The sequence below is a fragment of the Melanotaenia boesemani genome, chromosome 10, assembly GCF_017639745.1.
Source record: "Melanotaenia boesemani isolate fMelBoe1 chromosome 10, fMelBoe1.pri, whole genome shotgun sequence".
Lineage (NCBI taxonomy): Eukaryota > Metazoa > Chordata > Actinopteri > Atheriniformes > Melanotaeniidae > Melanotaenia > Melanotaenia boesemani.
In genome coordinates, this window is record NC_055691.1 from 13185405 (window position 1) to 13207066 (window position 21662).

A 21662-nucleotide genomic window follows, 5' to 3' on the forward strand; every position below is an offset into this window, starting at 1 on the left:
GTCTCATCCTAAATAATTCTCAGTCCATCCTAAAATAGTTCCGGTACATCCTAAATAATTCTCAGTCATCTTATACAGTTCGAGTCCATCCTCAAATAGTTCTCAGTCATCCTGAATAGTTGTTAGTCATCCTAAATAGTTGTCAGTCCATCCTAAATAATTCTCAGTCCATCCCGAAGTAGTTCTCAGTCATCCTGAATAGTTCTCAGTCCATCCTGAAGTAGTTCCCAGTCCATCCTGATTAGTTGTCAGTCATCCTAAATAGTCCTCAGTCCATCCTAAATAATTAGTCCATCCTGAAGTAGTTTTGGTACATCCTAAATAATTCTCAGTCATCCTATATAGTTCCAGTCCATCCTCAAGTAGTTCTCAGACACCCTAAACAGTTCTCAGTCATCCTAAATAGTTATAAGTCCATCCTGAATAGTTCTCAGTCATCCTAAATAGTTTTCGGTCATCATAGATAGTTCTTAGTCCATCCTGAATCATTTTCAGTCCATCCCAAATAATTCTCAGTCCATCCTAAGTAGTTCTTAGTCCATCCTGAAGTAGTTCTCAGTCAATCCTGAAGTAACTTTCAGTCCATCCTAAAGTAGTTTTCAGTCCATCCTAAATAGTTTGTGGTCATCCTATATAATTCTCAGCCCATCCTGATTTAGTTCTCATCCATCCATCCATTGCCTGCCACTTATCCGGAGTCAGGTTGCAGGGGCAGCTGCCTAAGCAGGGAAACCCAGACTTAATTTTCAGTCCATCCCAAATAATTCTCAGTCCATCCTAAGTAGTTCTTAGTCCATCCTGAAGTAGTTCTCAGTCCATCCTAAATAGTTCCAGTCCATCCTCAAATAGTTCTTAGACATCCTAAATAGTTCCCAGTCACCCCGAATAGTTGTTAGTCATCCTATATAGTTGTCAGTCCATCCTAAATAATTCTCAGTCCATCCTGAAGTAGTTTTCAGTTCATCCTAAAAAAGTTCTCAGCCCATTCCAAGTAGTTCTTGGAATAAAATAAAAGAGAATAACCATCTTTACTTTATTGTAGTTCAGATTAACAGTGCTCATATTAATCCATACTTGCATTTACATTTCTTATCAAAAAGGATTTAAAATAAAATTGGAAGTGACAATAACAGTAACAAGACGAAGCAACCCTTTGTGTTAAACACATTTATTATCATTCCAATGTCAAACTATCAAAATGTTGTCTGAGAGGCAGGGTTATAGGCAATGACAGACACCAGGGTTGGTACCTACTGCCTATGCTGCTGATAATAACACTTGTCTTTCTAAACTGCAGAGAATCTAAAAGTGGTAAAACCACCAGATATGACATCTGCAAAGTTAATTGTCTGATAAACTCGTGATTAGTCTCAAGTGTGACTCAGACAGACTGATGTCTCTGATCCAGTAGAGTAACAAACAAACTCCGGTACACAGCGCAGCATTGCAGACTCTTCGCTCACTGGACATCTAAACAGAGCCCTGGTGGACTCGACTTCCTGCTATCTGATGTTCTACAGCACAAAAGCAACTACAATAGAGTTGCTGTGTCTTGATTGTTAAATAATATTGTTTTACTTAGAGCTGAACATCACGAGAAACATTTATTGATTAAAATCAAATGATGCACCCCTGAACACCAGCTTACATGGAGGGGCTCAACCCCGACCCAGTTTTACTCCTACTTATAAGTATTTGTTTATTTATTGTCAGAGCGACCTCAGCTAAATGAGCGAGTGTAGGCTACAGCGAGCGCTGTGCACACTGATAACTACCAATGAAGATTTCATTAAAGGTCCCACATGATGCCAAATCCACTTTCTAAAGGGTTTTTAGCAGTCACGTGTGTCCTCATAGCCTGTGTATGAGGCCTAAAAATTAGAAAAGTCGTTCTCCTCTCTCACTTGTTTGCTCCACTTTTTAGCAAATGTGTGCTCAAATGGGTGAGTCTGAGATATTTCCCTTTGTGACCTCATGAAGGGAAAAACCACGCCCCAGTAGTGGATACTGTCATTGACCCCCCCACCCAGCTAGCTGAGCCTGCCCTCCAAAATGACCAAGCAGGTGCCCGCAACAGAGCTCACTACAGCCACTTTTGGAATGGCTGAGATTAATGAACAAGGCTGAATTTGGGTGATAAACTTTGAAAACAACGTTGTTGGACCTCTGACACCCATATGAAATTGCTGAAAAAATGTATAATATGGGACCTTTAAACTTTTATTCTTTTCTTTTCATTGCTCAGGAGGTCCAGTAGCCAAAGTGATTCTCTTAAAGAAGACCGTAACCCTCCAGCCCAGTCTTGTGTACTTGCCTGGTCCAAGGAGTTTTCTTTTTTTTTTTCTTTTTTTTTTAAATCTCATTTTCTACTGTGCTGTGTTGAAAAAGTCCATATTTCTTCCTTTCTTGCCAAGTGGGACCTTAAAAAGACCCTGCCCATGCTTTTCAGCCAATCACACGTCCAGAAAATGCCTGCCTGCCGTTTCCACCAAACTCCTTCCGTTTCCACTATACTTTTTCATATACATACATGCACTGACTTCTACATACAGATATTATAGATATTATAGCAACACTGAATTACAGAGAAAATGTAGGCATGAGAGAGTAAAAATATGTAAACCTAAGAATATATGTGTATGAGAGTAAAAATGTACACGAGACTTTGAGAGTGAATTATGGCCTACACGGCCCTTCATGATATGCACTGGCTTCCACCCACTCCCTATGGACAGACTTTTTCCACTTTTACTTTCTTTTGTATTTTCCTTTTGTTTTCCTGTTGTTTTTCATTTGTCTTTTGTTCAAATTATAGTTTATGAAACGTTTATGAGTAAAGTATGAAACATCTGGTTAATGAACAAGTATTTATACTAATAATAATAACAATAATAATAATAATAATAATAATAATAATAATAAGAAGAAGAAGAACCCTCTTTTTTATGGCTTTATTTTCATTACATACAAAATGATACATACAGTGAAGAACATGAAAAACATACAATGAACAAAACAGAGGATAATAGTTAGAGGATAATATAATAGTTTTTTCCAATTTAAACTTGAACAATGTGCAATTCTTTCAAGATATCAAGGGTTCTAGTTGCTTTTTGGTTCTTTACATTTTCACTTGAGATGGCATAGGCTTTTTAGTTCCACAATAAACAACTTAAAGAGGGGTTTATATCCAGCCCATTTACATTTGTGAATATGAAATTTGCCAAGTATAATTAAGAGTTGAACAATATAATTCACATCATTTGAAGAAGAACCCTCCTCCTCCCTCTTCCCGCCCCGAGTTGTCGAATGTTGATGACGTCAATGTAATGGCCGCTGTCGCTACGCCGTGCGGGTGTTGTACAGTTTGTCCGCCACAGCAGCTGAATTAAACCTGTAGACCGCAGTGGGCTGTGTCAGCGGTAGGGTCCGCGGGTAACGCCGTCAGTAAAGAGCTCCGGGTCGGCAAGGTGAATGAGAGTGTGTGCTTGTTAGCGGTTAGCCGACTGTACCCGCGACGTTAGCTTAGCTTCGCGGAGGCTACATTGTTAAGGGAAAGGAGGTGAATGTGCAGCCGCGTAGGCTCGCTCCTAAAGCGGCAGCGTTCTGTCATTTCCTCCGCTAAGCCGGCTGGTTTCCATGTTTATATCGCGGTGGAGGTTTGCAGTACGTTTCGGACAGTTTGCGCTCGGTTAGCCGGCTCTCCGCGCGTCGTCAAGTTCGGGGCCTAGTTGCCAGCTAGCGCGACCTGCTATTGTAAGTGTTGCAGCCTCCGCTCGAAACATGTTTAGCTTTAATGTAATGTTGAGTAAGTGGGAAAACACAAGCAGGTACACCATGGAAACCTTTGTGGACATTTGATGGGGCTGAAATTTAAATCTGGCAGCGAAAGCTGTTTGTCATAAAGAAAGCTGCTGTCAGTGATTAGCAAGAAACAAACATGTCTGATTTCTGTCTTAATGCGAATCTGTTCCATCTATCCTGCAAGGTTTAAGTTGCCTGAAAAGCCCTATATATTGTATACTATGATGATGTTAGTTGCATGATGAGCTTTGCTGACATAGTTTGTTCCATATTTACTTGAGAAATTAAAGCACAGTTAACATCTTACATACTGCCATTTTCTTACAGCACGTTTTCTTTTCTTATCAGAATATTCTCCAATGGATACCCCTGAAAGCCCTACCCAGTCTCCTCAGTCTCCTGAGGAGGAAGAAAGGGGTCTTTCTGACTCTGAGCTGCTCCAGTACCGCGATGAAGAGGTGGACCGGGTCATCTCTGACAGCGAGCTGCTCCAGGACGAAGAGGTGGGAGGCCTGGTCGACGAGGATGAGGAAGAAGTGGTGGAAAGCCAAGGAAGAGGTTCGGACTTGGAGGATGAGGTCGTCCCTGACTTCGTCTCTGATCCAGAGGATGAGGAGTTGACAGGAGATGGAGGAGGGATGGAGCAGGAAGATGAGACCATTGTGCTAATGGATGGGGATGAAGATGCTCCGCAGGGGGGGCAGTTGGAGGAGGGAGAGGATAGAATTGTTGACACCCCGCAGTCTCCCGACTCAGATCCTGAACAGGCCGAGAGTCACGTAGAGCCTGAAGAGGATGGAGAAGATGGTGAGGGAGGATATGATGAGTACAGGACACACATCTCAACAGAGCGAGGGGATGAGGAAGAGGAGGAGGAAGATGAGAGGAGGAGGGCTGTTGCAGTGAGGCAGATGAAAGACGACTCTGCATCAGTTTCTCGTGAGCTGGATGAGCATGAGCTAGATTATGACGAGGAGGTCCCAGAAGAGCCCAGTATTCCTGTGCCCGATGAAGAGGAGGATGATGAAGACACAAAAGTAGAGGGAGAAGAGGAGGAGGAGGAAAGTGAGGACAAGAGCAGCAAGAAAAAGGTGAAGAAACCAATCCTTCCGCCATCTCCTAAAGATATCGCATCCAGAAGGACAGACGAGTCTAAACCACTCGAGAGGACACGCAGAGAGACCTTCAGAGACAAGAAGAAGGACGAAGATGATGGAGAGATCGATGAAGGAGAGATTGATGTAAGTGACTGCAATTTCTGTCAGGTTGTTAGTTGGCTGGTGAGGGATTTAGCAATGGGAACCTGGAAGTACTGGTTCTAGATAGAAAACCAGACCAGAATAAATGGACCTGAGCTCCTGGGGCAGTAGCAGGGTAAACACTGAACGTTCAGGAGTAAATAAATACAGTTTATAATTTACCAAAGGATTTTTAAATGCACATTATACGCAGACATCATGATGTACTGGACCGCATCCGTGTCATAAAATCAGTTCTCTGGTTCTAAACGTTAGAAGTGACGCGTTCCCAGCTGTAAGTCTCCTCCTGTCCAGCAGACAAACTAAAGCAAGGCAACCTGTCTCCAGACTACATGTATGAACAGCTGTGTCTTCAGTGCTGGCATCGCATGGAAACATCCAGCTTCTGGATATTTCCATGCTTGTGTCCCAACCGTTGATGGTGCAAGTCCTGGGCAGTTAAAGAGGTTTAACTGCTCTTATCTGATGGAGAGCAGATGTACTGCAGGAAACGGCCTCACATCCATGTTCCATGTGGCTTTAACCGTAAAACTCCCCCTACTACGCTCCGTCCAAGCGACAGCCTCCGGCGGTGAAATGTGAAGCCTATGCGAAAGTGCAAAAAATTGCAGATAATCCCTCATCCACTAGGGGCTGGCTCAAAAACAGTCAATCCCCATAGACTCCCATGTTAAAAAGGCCAACTTCACAGCAGAAATAAACAAATCCATTTTAGGATTAATCGGTCAACTTTAACTTGACAACTGTGAGGGGGGTGAATTTTTTTCCAACTCATCCATTTGGCTGTTAAATTTGGCATAATTAGGGGCGTGTCCTTTTGATTGACAGGTATCCAATATCCGCTGAACGGAAAGTGCAGCACACTTTCTGCGCACTGTTTTTAGCCAGCTAACAGTGCGCCTTAGCTTTAGCCCGCCTACCTCTGTTAGCTGGTTAGCTCTACGTTAGCTCTTAGCTACAGGCAGCTTGGAGTTTGGTGGGTATCAATCATCCACCCCCACCTTCACAGGCCCCCCTCTCAGCTCCACCTCTTTGCCCAATTTCGATTTTCTGGAAATGACGCTGCCAAGATGGCAATGGTGGGAACCGCCCAATGAGCTTCAATTCAGCTCTTCAGAAACCTACAGGCGACGTCACGGAGGCTCCACCTATCTTATACACAGTCTATGATCCCGTCACACCTTCATCCTCACACCTAAAACATGCCCAGATAAATAACACTTAAGTAGTTAAATGTGTTTTCTGGATCATTGTCTTCAGCGATCACCATAACAAATATTCATGGTTTCTGGAACTTAATCCCTTAAATGCCAGTTTTTGTAATTAAAGTTTGATTTCAGAATTAGAAAAGCAAAATAAAGTGGATAATTTTTACATCCCATTACTACAAAATGAGATGTTTTCAGGTGGGATTATGGAGCCTGGGTGTCAATGGGACAAACATTGATTTTGATAGATTTTTTATTTTTGTGTGACGATTGTTGAGAAACATCACACCTGTTACCCTAAAACACACAAAAATGGTTAATTTAAACAACAGAAGTGTATGTGCGTGTGCAGCTATTGATTATTTTAGCAATGATTAATTTTCCACTGTAATTAATCGATTGATTAAATAAGTTTTTTCCTTTGAAGATCTTGTGACTGAAATGCAGCCAAGCAGTAACAGGTACATTTTTATATTTTACAATAAACTCTGTTGCATCAGCTCTATTTACCTGCTAATATGATTGCAGGGTAAAATATAACAAGTGGAATATTGCTGAATTAATCTAAATACATCAAGCAAACCAAATATAGAAGAAAATCCTTTATTTTATTTTTGTCTTTATAAGAATAGAATAATTATAAGAATAAAAACCTTTACATGTCTCTCAGTGGGAAACTCTTTTGTTGCACAGTACAGGTGCAGTAAGTAGAAGCACACAGGTGATATAAAACCAGAACACACACAATAAGTAATAACATGTTCAGAATCTGGTCTGCAGGGTGGGTGTGTACAGGATAAAAACATGTACATAAATATGTATGTAAACATGTAAAGACAGTTTCATGTCCTCATTGTAAAGTGACAGCAGGACAGACAGGATCTGCAGCAACTAGCACTGAGGATTAGAAATGCACATTTTAACAGATAAAACTACAACACGCCAAATAAATACCGTTGGAAATTTAAAACACTGTGGGGTATTTTAGTAAGTTGACTAGAGAACATTTTTGTTCCATGTACCCAAAATATTTCTATATTTTAATTTATCTTTAAATGGAGTCTTCACCTCCTAATAGACATGTTCTAAAAAGAGCTGAATTCTGTTTTAGACTGGAGCTTTCAGCAGGATCCTGCTGTCCTTTATGCAACACAATAGCTTATCAATGATTTAACTATTTCAGGCTGCTGTCAGATTTGTATTCGTTGTCAGATACAGAAAATCCTTTTGAAGCGGATGCAGCGGTGGTGGCAGTGGCCCCGCTACGGTAATGTGGCACAAAGCTGATAAACGATAAATGATGAACCTTAAGCAGGCCGCTGCTTGTGCTGCTGCTTCCTGCAGAGTTGCTGCCACATGGCTGGTGTTTTACTGTGGAAGGCCTGATTGGTGTGACAGTGAATGTAGTTTGAAACGATCCCACACTTGGCACTTTTTGACATTTTCTGTGGCTGACTTATGTTCCTTTGCACTGTTGCTTTTCTCCATGCTCTGCTGATTCCATCACTTCCTGCTGCCATCAGCAAACAAGCTGCTTCTGAATTACCGGCAGGACGTAGGCTATACAGACCAAAAGCGTTAAACAACTTTTTGTTTTTATTTTTTCGTGTTTAACAAAACTAATTACTAAAATTTTGATGGACCCTATTTTGTAATTAATTAAATCGAATCATTTGATCATAAGTTTTAGCCCTAGCACGTGTGTAAGTGCATGTAGGTTTGTTGGTGTGTGTGTGTGTGTGTCAGTTGGCGTGTCTATCCAGATGGGGAGAACATGCCTCTCTAAACATGGCCGAGTTGGCTGTTCCTCTGTCCAGGTTACTCTGCCAGGTTCGGCCGTGGGCAGCACGCTCTGCCTCCGATGTTGGAAGGTTGGAATGTGAGGCTCAAAGTCGCGATCCCAGTATAAACCAGTCTGTAGAAGCTGAAACTTTTAATCCCAGTATAAACCAGTCTGTAGAAGCTGAAACTTTTAATCCCAGTATAAACCAGTCTGTAGAAGCTGAAACTTTTAATCCCAGTGTAAACCAGTCGGTAGATACTGGAGCTTTTAATCCCACTCAGCATCAGACATGATGTTTCCAGCCTCAGCTGTCTTATTCTGAAGTATCAATAGATACAGCAGCATAAAGGCCGACCAGAAGAAGAAAGCAGAAATTATTACTAACAGAACTTTGTAGAAATAACACACAGATCAACAGTGACCAAGCCTTTTCTCATCTGCGCATCATTCTCTCAAGTCTTGGCTTTCAGGAGAAAAAATATTGGCATTGAAACAAACACACAACAGAAACTATTTCCATGTTTCCACTTTTTCCTCATTTCCAGTTATTCCTGCTACTATTTATTTACCTGCTATCCTCACTAAACCAACTCCAGCTCAGCTGCTTTGTGGCACCACCGTGCAGAAACGTCTTCTTGGCTTTATTCCAGCCTTAGAGGAGCATTATTTTTCTTCTTTTCAGACACACATAGAACTTTCTGCTCACTGGTTGATCTTTGGCTGCTCCTGATTGGACATTACTGTCAATCTAAGCTCTCTGATTGGTGGAAAGTCTGACAGGAAGTGGCTTCATCATCATGTCCAGGTCTAAATAAAGGTCTCTTAGCACAGATCTACTCCAACTTAACTCCTAATGTTCAGCGTTCTGCTGTTCCAGCTGCTATGGAGTTGTTAGTAATGGAGATGACCTGCACATAATATTGTTCAGACTAGGGCTGGGCAATATATCGAGATTTTATCAGACGCAATATAGAAGGAGGGAATATCGTTTATGACGATCGCTTGTTTTGAGTTAACAGCATCTTTTCTTTTGCATTTTCTACAGCTGTATTTTTGTTATGGTCATTGAAAAGCATTTTTTCATTTAGTTTGGTTTAGGAGCATTTAATATAAAGGTACTTTAATTTCAGTCAGCTGTTTTAATGCACATGTGCTGCTGATCCTTAATAAAAGTATATTTAGCACTGAAGGCTGTAAATTAGAACTGTCTCTTTGGTTACTTGGCAAAAATAAATAAATATATCGATATATATTGTATATCGTGATTCAGATAAAAAAAATATTGAGATATAAGATTTATTTCATATTGCCCAGCCCTAGTTCAAATTTATAGAGATCCTTTATAAAATGATTTTTAACATGTTTTTAAATAAAAATAATAAAAAATAAAATGTAAAGCATTTCCTCTAACATTGTTCGTGGTGTGACAGGACCTGTGTTTGTTGTATCTGCTAACGCTCATATTTTCCTTCAAACTTGATGAATTCGGCTGGATTTCTCCTTCATTTTTGTCATGAGGATATTTACAGTGTAAAACGTCTGCCTGTCCTCAGTTACATCCTGCTATAAATAAGCCTTTTTAAACATGCACTCAGACTTCAGGGGCTGACGTAGCAATGTTGGAATCAAACTTGCGTTGTTGCTGACAGGTGATGGTGCAGACACGGTGTGACTGAACTCTTTAATGTTTTAACTGGAATAAAATCTGGATTATCCTGGTACCCGGGTCCGATGAAGAATCTGGATCCACCGCTGATGTGTCACGCTTGGCTTTGTTTATGTTTACAGGATGACGACCTGGAGGAGGGGGAGGTGAAAGACCCCTCGGACAGGAAGATCCGACCACGTCCCGTCTGCAGGTTCTTCATCAAAGGTATCTGCTTCTGGTTTAACTTACCTTCATCATGTTTCTGCAGCCTTTCACAGCCCTGCCTCAACTTCTTAGTCCCGCCCACCATACAGGTGAGTGAAGAAAGCTAGGTAGATGCCAGCCAGCCGGTTAAATATCTGACGTTGCATTAGGGCTGGGCAATAAAACGATAACGATATGTATTGCGAAATAACTTTTTCTCAATAGTAATATGAGACTATCGCGATAGAGCTGAATCTGAATTAAGCACCATGTGGAACCAATCACTCCGGGAACATAGTCGGTCAGGTTAGGTTGACGTACAGCACAGGCGAAGCTAATGAGCAGCACGTGTGTAGTTTGAGCTGCAGTAGCCGACTAGCCGACGCGGCAGCCGAAAAAAATGAGTGGTTCGTCTGGAGAACCGTCAACCATGGATGACGAGGTCACTGAAAAGGACACGGCCTTGACTTTTAGTTTGTAATATGTACCTTTTTTTTTAAGTTATTTTAAACAGTTGCATTAGGTTCCTTCAGTACATCTGTCATGCTGTACCTATTGTAGGAAATAAATATTTAAATCAAAACAATCCTCTCACTTTTGATGATTTCACATCTCAGTTATGAGCAACAGATTATTTAAATTTGACAAATAGTGATTTGAATTTTATATCGTGATATATATTGATATCGCCTAAAATGAAAATAAATATCGTGATATGAAAAAATCGTATATCGCCCAGCCCTACGTTGCATAAATGCATCGTCTGACCTCTTATTTCTGACATGTGCGAATTAAATCTATTTATTTTACGGTGTTCTCACCACACACACACACAATGTGCGAGAGAACAGCACACGCACACATGCAGATATTTAATACACAAATCCATGTCATGCAGTTAGCTGGCAGACACATGCATGGGGAGAAGCAGTGGGACGCACACACACACGCTTCAGTAATATGCATATAGCCTCATTTCTGTGGCCAGATCATGAATACTCTGAGGTTTGGAATGTGTGTGGAGCTGGTACAAGGGAAAAGAGGTTAAAGATTTTCAATCGGCTGCAGGAGATGAAGGCAGACATCGTCCTCTCACAGGAAACTAATTTATCAAACTCAACAATAGATCTTCTTTCAGCAGCCCAGTTTCCACATGTGTACTCAGTTTGTTATAATTCTAGGCAAAGTGGAGCAGCAACTCTTATTTAATAGAAGTTTAAACTTTGACATTGATAACACAATCACAGATCCAGACGGCAGATTTATTATAGATACATTATCTTCTCAAAATGTTAAGTTATGTATTGCAAATATATCTGGTCCACATGTTGATGACCCCTCCTTCTTTCACTCCCTCTTCACCTCACTCTATGGTCACTTGGATAACACACTTATTATAGGAGGTGATTTCAACACTATATTGGACAAACACACAACTACAGGAAGTCATGGAGTCTGGAAATCCTTAGAAGCTGTTAAACAGTACATGAAGGATTTTGGTCATTGTGACGCTGGGCGCTCTCACCATCCCACACTAAGAGAATACACCTTCTTCTCTTCAGTTCACCATTCCTATTCTAGATTAGATTATTTCTTAACTAGCAGCTCGCTGATGAGTGGAATGTCAGAAATCAGAATCCATCCCATTACCATCAGTGATCACACACCAATATCATTCACTCTGAGAAATAAGAACACTAAACCAGCAACTAGAAACTGGAGATGTGGTAGATGGTGCCCTGGTTCCTGGGGTGTGCGGCTGAAACTTTATGGTGGGTGTTCAGGGCTCCAGACTAACTTTTTGTACAAGGAGCACAGCGGCCCCTAACTTAAATTTTTAGGCTCCCAAGCAGGAAATTTAGGGGCGCACACTGGAATCGCCTTGCAAAGCAAACATTCACATTTCCTCTCATTTTCACTGTATTAGTGATAAACACTTGAACAATAAATTAGGAAATTACAATGTTTACAATTCACATTTTTTTGTGCAGCAGTTGACATAATATAAAAAAATATTTAAAAAAAATCTTACTGGCCGGACTAATACAAAACAAGTAGACATAGAACTTGTCAAGTCAAATCAGATTTGGCTATTGGCTGTCCTAAAGTCGCTAATTATCATAATCAGCCTAGTACATACAGTAGTAATGGATGCTGCCATAAACAGGGATGTCGTAGGAAAGGCAAAAATTAAAGACAACCTAAAAATGTTTAGAACAGCAAAAATAAATAATAATTCTGTCAAGTCTGAGAATGTTAAAATCATCACAGCTTCTTCTTTATTCCTTTCTCTGTTGGTACATCAGCTGTCGTGGTATTGCTCTGTTTTCTCTGTCAGGCTAAGCATTGTAAGGTCCCTGAAAATAGACTAAATCATGCAAATAAAGGCCGCAAAGGATGTCTGATAGGTTCTGTATCCATCTGAGGCATAGAGTGTGGTTCTACCACAGCATGAATGCAGCATCTGGACAAGCAGAGCCAAACAAACTCTTCCTCACAGGACCAGTCTTACAGGAAGCTGACATAAATTTATATTGAAGCCTGAACTTGTTCAAAAAATAAAGGATGCATGTCCTTACTGGGCTGTTGGTTGAAGCCAGCCGTTGCCACATGCATGCCAGATTATGTCTCAGAGTTGATCCACGTCTGTAGAATGAAGCCAGTGGGTTTTTCTATCAATATGGGATGATCAGTAACTCAGCAGAAAGCTAGGAAGTGCAGGACCTCCACTGAGTCACTCCACAAGACTGACTCAAGAATCCTTGGAGGGTGTTTATGCGATCAGAGGGCTGTCTAAGGAGAAAAATCCCTGTATTTAATTTACTTGATGTTGGCTGCTACCTTCATTTTACGTCTTCTGTTTTACTTGTTGTGCTTTCTATTCTACATTCTATTCTACAGTCATTTAGCAGACGCTTTTATCCAAAGCGACTTACATTTGAAAGCTGATCTCTATTATGTGGTAAATTGTGTTCTTGTGGTTGTGCTGCCTTTCTTGGCCAGGGCACTGTTGAAAAAGAGATTTCTAACCTCCATGAGGTTTTTATCTGGTTAAGTAAAGGAGAAAAAAATCCAGCACCATTTTGTCCAGCGTTTAGATAATATAGGTGCCAACATACAATTATTTCATCTCATGGTTTTTCATATTTTGCTTCCATGGTGCCTAAGGAAACATGCCAGCAGATATGTTGTCATATTTGTGTAAAGGGTTTCTCTGAAATGTGGCTATATGTGTAACTTTTTGGAAGACCGTACGGCCTCACAAGGACCGGGACACGTGGCCTTTCTGCTGAATGAGGTTTTCTAAGCGCATCATCTTGTAAACCTTTGCAGCTATGGCTCAGTCAGCAGATCTATCCAAACGGGCTGGTTCTCTTACTTACGTTGTTTCTGAATCAGCTTTCAGATTAAGAACCATTTTGTTTACATCATAGAAACCACAATGCTTAATCTGTAGATTCAACAATGATGTCTTAAATTTCAATGTTAATTCACTATGCACTTATAGTGTTGGGAATAGGCAGTGTTTCTCAGTCCTGGTCCTCAGGGACCACTGCCCTGTATATTTTAGTTCTTTCCAACTCCTGCACACCTGATGCAGATTAATTGAACTGCTTGTAAAATCCTTTGCAAGCCTTCTTATGAGCCACTAATTTGAGTCAGGTGTGTTAAAGATGAATACCTCTAAAACATGCAGGGCATTGGTCCCAGAGGACCAGGATTGGAAAACATTGGAACAGGGCAAGTGCACTGAGCGAGACACCCACTGAAGGTGACCAAATTTATGTAAATTGCCAAAAAAAGGTGACATCAAAATATCATGAAAAGTGTTTCAGGCTTCAAATTTAGCAAAGTATCCAAGGAATCAAGCCTGAAAGGTTCCAGCTCTCAGACGAACGGGTGGTTTCCTGTGATTTTTTTTTTTATTTACACTCTGCACTACATTTACATTTTACTGTCTATCATATTGATAATACTGTACATAGTACTGGCAGGATTTATCCTTTGTCCGTTTGTATCGTACCTAATTTGTGATTTTTCTTATTGTGATTTTTATCTATCTCGTCCTTTTTTGTTTGGTATGGAGCGACTGTGTGCACACAATTTCCTCCAGGCTTAAAAGTATTCTGATTCTGGTTTTTTGCTATAGAGGGAAAAAAAGCCAGTAATGTCCAGACGCACCAGGAGCTGAGAGTGTGTGGAAATTTCAGTCTTTTTTCAAAAAACTCCTGAGCTGTTGCTCCAAAAATTCAGTAAAATATCTGGGATGGCCAGGACGGTACCAGGTACACTGGGAGTTATTTTGGACTGCCTCACCACACCACCTTAAATTACTTATTCAATAAATTAAAATTCTTTTAGTGATTTTGCTCTTCATAGTGGAAAATCTTACATATTCATGGGAAATACAAAGTTTGTCTGAAGTTCATAATAATATTCGCACATTCGGGACTGTGTTTAGAAGGTTGTGATTTTTATTGATTTTTTTTGTCTACCTCAGATTAATATTTACTGAATTAAAAATCTTTAGGTGTTCTGTGCCTTTTTTTAAAAAAAAAAAACTAAATTAAAAACAGTCCTATACTCTAATGCTTGGATGAATCTTTACCAGACTTCCCAGGATTGACAAGAACCATCTGGAGAATGCCTGTAGAGTCATCTGGGACAGAGACATGTGTTGACCTAATTTGACCATTTCAGATGTTTGGCACGATCCAGGGAATATCACCTGCAAATCTTAGCTCTGTAGGACAAAAGGGTGATTTTTTCCAAATTGTAAATGGTCTGTACTTCTATAGCGCTTTTATCCAAAGCGCTTTACATGTCACATTCACCCATTCACACACACATTTGCAAACTGATGGCGGAAGCTGCCATGCAAGGTGCTAACCACGATCCATTAGGAGCAATTACCTAAATTTCCAAATTTAGAAACAGAGCCATTTTCATCAGCTCATAAACCGCACCCACTTTCTCCATTTACTAGCATATTGCAGAACTTGTCTTAGGATGACTAGAACTATATGAGTGATATGTTTGATTCATATCCACCCAAATGTTTTGGCAATATAAACTACTCAAGGTTTTAATCCCTAGATATGAACTTTTTCCAAAATAGCCAGAGGTGTCTGGCATTGAGTTCCATGCTTGGTCCATAAAATTCATGTCATTATCTTTTGTAGTTATGGTATGGACCACATTTAGAAACGCAAAACGTAACCAAGCCAAATTTTAGAAATTGCCAAACAAACTTTGTTTTTTAGCTTGGACTCTAGATTTAATTAGCCAAAGGTTCACAATGATCGGGTTAACACTGTCGGACAGGTTAACGAAAATAGGTTTCACATAATTTACTATGTAACATTGAGGAAAAATTCTTTGGAAACAGAAAGTGACAATTAAAACATTTGGAATCATTCAAGGACTGTGATGATGCAAAATATTTGAATTTATGTCTTATGGTTTAGGAGTTAGAAGTTAAAACATACTAATGCCTGTAATAATGCCGCCTTGTGGCTGATGAGTGTAACTTTTTCTGGCTGAGGTACCATCCAGGTATGGTCCACACCTTGTGAATGGCTTCATCTATACTCTTACAGTTTAGACTACCCAATGACCATTAGGGGCGGAAGAATAATTTTAATAATAAACAGAAAAATAAAACTGTAGGGTTCCAGCCTGCTGGACTGTTGTGAACCCTGCACTGCTCTGCAGGCTTGGACTCCTAATAACAAGTTCTGTTGCTTCTGTTCCTCTCAGGAAATTGTACATGGGGAATGAACTGCAGATTCATCCACCCTGGAGTCAACGACAAAGGCAACTATTCCCTCATCAGCAAGCCGGACCCCTTCTCTCCTAACGGAGCTCCTCCAGGAGGACCCCATCCACTCATCCCCAACAACCCCTGGGTACGACCTGAGCTGGGAGCCATGGTCTTTATTGATCTGGTAGAGGACGAAGAGCTGCTGTAACAACGCTGTTTGTTCTGGATGCCTGCTGGTCTGAGCCAATCAGGAAAACAGAAACTGGTTTACTGGCGTTCCCCTGTTAAGGACTGGAACTTGTTAACTGGAGTTTCTATGTTAGAGACTGGAACTGGTTAACTAGTGTTACCCTGTTAGAGACTGGAACTGGTTAACTGGTGTTACCCTGTTAGAGACTGGAACTGGTTAACGGGTGTTCCCCTGTTTGAGACTGGAACTGGACAATTGGCATTTCTCTGTTAGAGACTGGAACTGGTCAACTGACATTTCTATAACAGAGACTGGAGCTGGTTGACTGGTGTACCCCTGTTTGAGACTGGAACTAGTTAACTGGCTTTTCTCTGTTAGAGACTGAAACTGGTTAACTGATATTTCCATTTTTCAGGCTGCTCCTGCTGTGGAGGAGCTTCCTCCCCCACCACCCCCGGTGGAACCTCCTGTGGAGAGTGCCTGGGAGAGGGGTCTGAGGCATGCCAAAGAGGTAAACACCCCCACTCTTTCTATGTAATGCTATATAAACAAAACCATCCTAACAGTTGCATGTGGTGTAGATGCTGAAGAAGGCCACCATCAGGAAGGAGCAGGAGCCCGACTTTGAGGAGAAGCGGTTCAATGTGACCATCGGAGAGGACGAGAGAGAACTGGACAAAGAGAACGAGTTCTTCAGAGAACGCAGCTACCACATCATCAGAGAGTAAGACACAGCTAGTAGCTCGTCTCTGGATATGAAATGCGGTCCTGAGAGACCAGCTTAGGAATTTTGTTAGAGGTCCTTAAAGACCAGCTAAGGATGTTTTAATGAGAATGTTTTAACGGTCCTTAAAGATCAGCTGAGGATGTTTTGGTGGTACTGAGAGACCAGCTGAGGAAGTTTTAATGGTCCTTAAAGACTAGCTGAGGATGTTTTAACGATCCTGAGAGACCAGTTAAGAATGTTTTAATGGTTGTTAAAGACCAGCAGAGGATGTTTTAATGGTCCTGAGAGACCAGCTGAGGATGTTTTGGTGGTCCTGAGAGACCAGCTGAGGAAGTTTTAATGGTCCTTAAAGACCAGCTGAGGATGTTTTAACGATCCTGAGAGACCAGCTAAGAATGTTTTAATGGTCGTTAAAGACCAGCTGAGGATGTTTTAATGAGGATGTTTTAACGGCCCCTAAAGACCAGCTGAGGATGTTTTAATGAGGATGTTTTAACAGTCCTTAAAGATCAGCTGAGGATGTTTTGGTGGTCCTGAGAGACCAGCTGAGGAAGTTTTAATGGTCCTTAAAGACCAGCTGAGGATGTTTTAACGATCCTGAGAGACCAGCTAAGAATGTTTTAACGGTCCCTAAAGACCAGCTGAGGATGTTTTAATGAGGATGTTTTAACAGTCCTTAAAGATCAGCTGAGGATGTTTTGGTGGCCCTGAGAGACCAGCTGAAGATGTTTTAATGGTCCTTAAAGACCAGCTGAGGATGTTTTAATGGTCCTGAGAGACCATTAATGGGCGTTTTGTAAGACAGTTTATTTGTACAGCACATTTTATATACAGGACGGTTGAATGTATTTCACATAAAACAAAAGCATTACAAATAAGAGAGTAAAAGGCAACAAACTCCCAGAAAACTGCAGGTCTACTGAGTCAGCAGTTTTACATCAGGGTTAAAACTTTTCTATTTGCTGCCTTTTGTCAGAACAGCTGTTAATTCCCCCACTCAAACTTTATTTCTGGCTTTTATCTATTTTAATTTAGGTCTTTTAATCTGTTTTTTTTCCTGTGTTTATTTAATTTCTATTTCTTTAAAAGTTTGTTTTTAATGCGCTTGGCTTCTTGCATTCTGTAATGCTTTTAATGTTATTAATGTTATTAAGCACTTCGAATTGTCTTGCACAAGAAAGATGCTATACAAATAAATTTCCCTTGTCTAAACTTTTAATTCTGTAGATGTTTCTGAGCTGGTAAAAAGCTTCTTACTGAAAGCTTTGATGTGGCTGCTGAAAGTCAGATCTGAGTCTTTTAACACTCCAAGGTTACCAACTTGGTTAGTGGTTTTATGAGCCTGAGTGTCCAGGTGTTTACCAATGCTGACCCTCTGTTAGTATACCAAACAGAATAATTTCAGTTTTGTCTTGATTTACTTGTAGAAAAATCTCCCTCATCCAGGTGTTTATTTGCTCCAGACTCTGACACAGTAAGTCTGCTGGGCTGCAGTCGTCTGGTGGCAGAGACACATAAAGATGTGTATCATCTACATAACTTTAATCATTAATGCCAAAGTTCTGTAATATTTGACCCAAAGGGAGCAGATACAAGTTGAACAGAAGAGGTCCATGGACTGACCCCTCTGGGACTCCACAAGTCATGGCCACTCACTCGGATTCATAGCTGCCAATCGGAACTAAATAACTCCAGTCTTCTAAATACGACCTGAACCAGTTAAGCTCCAGAAAGTCCAACCCAGTTTTTCAGCCTGTGCAGCAGGATTCTGTGATCTACAGTATCAAATGAAGAACTGAGATCCAGCAGAACCAAGGCTGGTACTGGACCAGAACCAGGACTGATAATAGGTCAGAACCAGGACTGACACTAGACCAGAACCAGGACTGACACTGGACCAGAAACAGGACTGATGCTACACCAGAACCAGGACTAATACTAGACCAGAATCAGTCCATTACCACTTGGACCAGAGCTGTTTCAGGGCTGTGATGAGGTCAGAAGCTGGACTCAAATTAATCTAGATTTCCACTTTCATTTAAAAAGTCAAGAAGCTGTTGAAATACAACTTTCTCAGTAATCCTGGATATAAAAGAGGTCAGAGACCGGTCTCTGACCTCTTTTAACTTAACTATCAGTTTAAGACCCTCCCCTAGAACAACCTCTAGACGAGGGGCTTAATGGCAGCCATCTTTAGAGCCTGATATCAGCGAGCTGTTAACTATCAGTAGGAGATCCCTTTCTACTGAGGTAAAACTGGTTTAAAAAGTTGGATGGCATCATGTCCAGATTGCATGTTGCTGGTTTCAGATTCCAAACTATTTCTTGTAGTTTAAATATTAAATTGCGACATAACATCAGAATTGTTTCCATGTTTTAGACAAACTAGTTTTCTTGTTTGACTGTGTGGAGTTAATATTTTGTCTAATGGTTTTAATGTTTTGGCTAAAAAAGTTGGTAAACTGGTTTTATTGGTTTAATATATTTATTTATTAGTGGAAAGGAGCTCTGGGCTGAACTGTTAGTTTTCCATCGTAGCAAACAGAGAGAATTGTTGACGTTCTTGTGGATCATTCCAGATAAATGCAGCTCTCTGGCCTTGGACAGCTCATTGTTATAGCCACACAGGCTTTGTTTCTACAGCTCAGTCAGTTTGAAGTTCCGCTCAGTTTTCCTGCTTTCTCTCTTTAGGCTGGTGACCACAGTGGTGTTTCTCCAAAGTGTTTTCTTTTTGCTCAATGTGCTCCTAGTTCTTATCGGTGCAGCAGCATCCATTACATTCAAGACTTTCGAATTAAAATGATCCAGGAGTCCATCAGCTGACTCTGCTCTGGTTGTTGGTAACGGATTTGCCTTCCACATACTGAATTCTTGTTCTTTCATTAATGTTCCTCTTCCTAACTGGTTGGATGTTCTGAGTATCAGTAAATCACACTAAATACAGAAATGCTCAGACAAGGCAGAGTCAGTGAACACAACAGAGGAAATATTACCACCTTTAGAGATAACAAGGTCCAGAATGTGGCCTGGAATGTGGGTCGGTTTTTTTTCCATGTTGCCACAAACCAAACACGTCCAGTATAGAAGAAACTTCCTTCACATTCCCATCCATCATGTTATCTATGTGAATGTTCAGATAAAATGGTTAAAATCAGTCAAGATAACTGACAATAATTCAGAAAATTCATCAATAAAATCTGCTCAGTGTCCTGGACATTGGTGATGGTTAAAATAGGATTTTAGAAACAGACCTTAAAATATTCAAAAGAACTAAAATCAGCAAATAAAATCTCTTTCCACTGTAATGAATCTTTAAATAAGGCAGCTTCTCCTCCCCCTTTTCTCCCTTTTCCACATTTATTCCTAAACCTAAAATGGTTCCATAACAATTGCAGCCCTTGTGTCTTCTGTTAACCATGTTTCTGTCAGAAAGAGAAAATCTAAACTGGGAGAAATGTTGAAGTCATGAATGAACAGCGACTTGTTGGACAGAGATCTGATATGAAGTCCAGAAGCTTCATGAAGTTTCCTCTGGTCTCTGCCGTATTCTGACTCGTACATGTTACAGTTACCAGATTAGATTAATTCACCCCACAAGCTGACCCTGCTCCATTCCTGATTTTATTAACACAGGAATCCTGCTGGGTCCAGATCTCAGAACAGCTGTCAGTAGTAGTGAAACTACAGCAGGACCCTGAACGCATCATGGCATGTTATCTTTGTTGTGAACTCGGCTGCTGCTCCGTGAACCTCCTGCACCTCCTCCCGTGCCCTGCTCTGCCAGGACCGAGGGTCTAAGAGGAGGATGAGGAGGTGGAGCCCTGTGGTTCTTGGTAGATGGTGGTCTTTGGGGTCTGGTCCGGGATAGAGACATCCTTTGAACACCTTGGGTGAAGGGGGAGCAGAGGGTCTGGTGAAGGGGGAGAGCTGGAGGCTGGTCACCTCTCTGCTGGGTCCTTCGCTCCTATCTCTACATCATGTTTGGTTTTGCCGTCCCAACAGCATGATGCAGGGGTGTCGCAGGTAATCTGGATCCAGTTAGACCTGGATGTAGCCCATCAGGTCTGAGTAGCTCCTACAGTTCCACAAGATACTGAGGTTATCAGTGAACTTTTTCCCATGGGCGGTACATGCATCTGACAACCATGTGTTCAGACAAAGAAGTCTCCTGAGAAGCTTAGCTCCTTTACCCGCAGTGCGAACGGGTCCTGAGATGTAGACCTGGTGCTCTATACTGACACAGTTTCTCCAACAGGAGAGAAAAGTCGTTCTTCAGGATCTCTGAGCCAATTTTCCTCCTCAGAATATCGAAAGACCCCGTGTGGACAATTATCTTCATACTATCTGGATGTGAAGGCAGAATGGTCTAAAGATCTCTATCAGTTCCCTGACTAATGGATCAGGAACAGTTAGATTTTCCATCTTTGCCATCCTCCCATGCTGTTATAGAGTCCCCGACCAGAACTGAGTCTATTTCTTTTAGTGTGAAGGCGCTGAAAGCTTCTCTAGTGCTCCTGGTTGTGGAATTCAGGCCTCTCCTCCTGGTCTGATTAACCCTTGGCTGAGTTTTAGAGCTATTTCTGAAGTTTTTATTAATCTTTGCATTACATTCATCATCATGCATTTTAATATGAGCCAACATATATTTATTATGCAGTGAGACTTCAGGTGGTGGAGTGAGTGCTGGAGCAGAGGTTCTGGCTGGGGTTGATGACTTTGGTCTGGCACCAACACTGTTCCAGTCAGAGAGATCAGTCTGACCGTCCGGTTTGGGATCTTCCCCAGCTATTCCAGTGTCATTTGAACACATTTAAAGAAGTGTATCAGCCAGGTCTGTAGCGGGAGGCTCCACATTCGACATGCCTTCGTGTATGAAGATTTGACTCAATCCATTTGACAACTCAGTAGCTTGTACAGAAGCTGCAATAGAGTCAATAAATTCCTCATTGACACGAATGCCTTGCAGTGTTTATCCTCTTCTCCAGCTGTGTTATCCTCAAAGAAAGTTGCTCAAACTCAGTGCAGCTCACTGATACTGCAGGGTTAGGAGACATTATTCCACTACTTTTCCCTTG

The 21662-nt window shown here is 41.1% G+C and overlaps 1 protein-coding gene across 5 annotated transcripts in view; it reads left to right on the forward strand.

The window, feature by feature from the left end:
- The first annotated feature begins 3287 nt into the window (after positions 1–3287).
- The window catches only part of zc3h18 (zinc finger CCCH-type containing 18), a 42659-nt gene continuing 24284 nt past the window's right edge, over positions 3288–21662 (forward strand). For 3 of the 5 annotated variants that reach the window (XM_041996024.1, XM_041996027.1, XM_041996028.1), the window contains exons 1-6: positions 3289–3756; positions 4153–5045; positions 9843–9927; positions 15667–15815; positions 16276–16371; positions 16442–16584. In XM_041996024.1, the coding sequence (XP_041851958.1) occupies positions 4164–5045; positions 9843–9927; positions 15667–15815; positions 16276–16371; positions 16442–16584 (1355 nt within the window). In that variant the 5' untranslated portion in view covers positions 3289–3756; positions 4153–4163. Of the gene's footprint in view, positions 3757–4152; positions 5046–9842; positions 9928–15666; positions 15816–16275; positions 16372–16441; positions 16585–21662 lie in introns of all 5 variants that reach the window. The other 2 variants (XM_041996026.1, XM_041996025.1) reach the window with 2 other exon arrangements.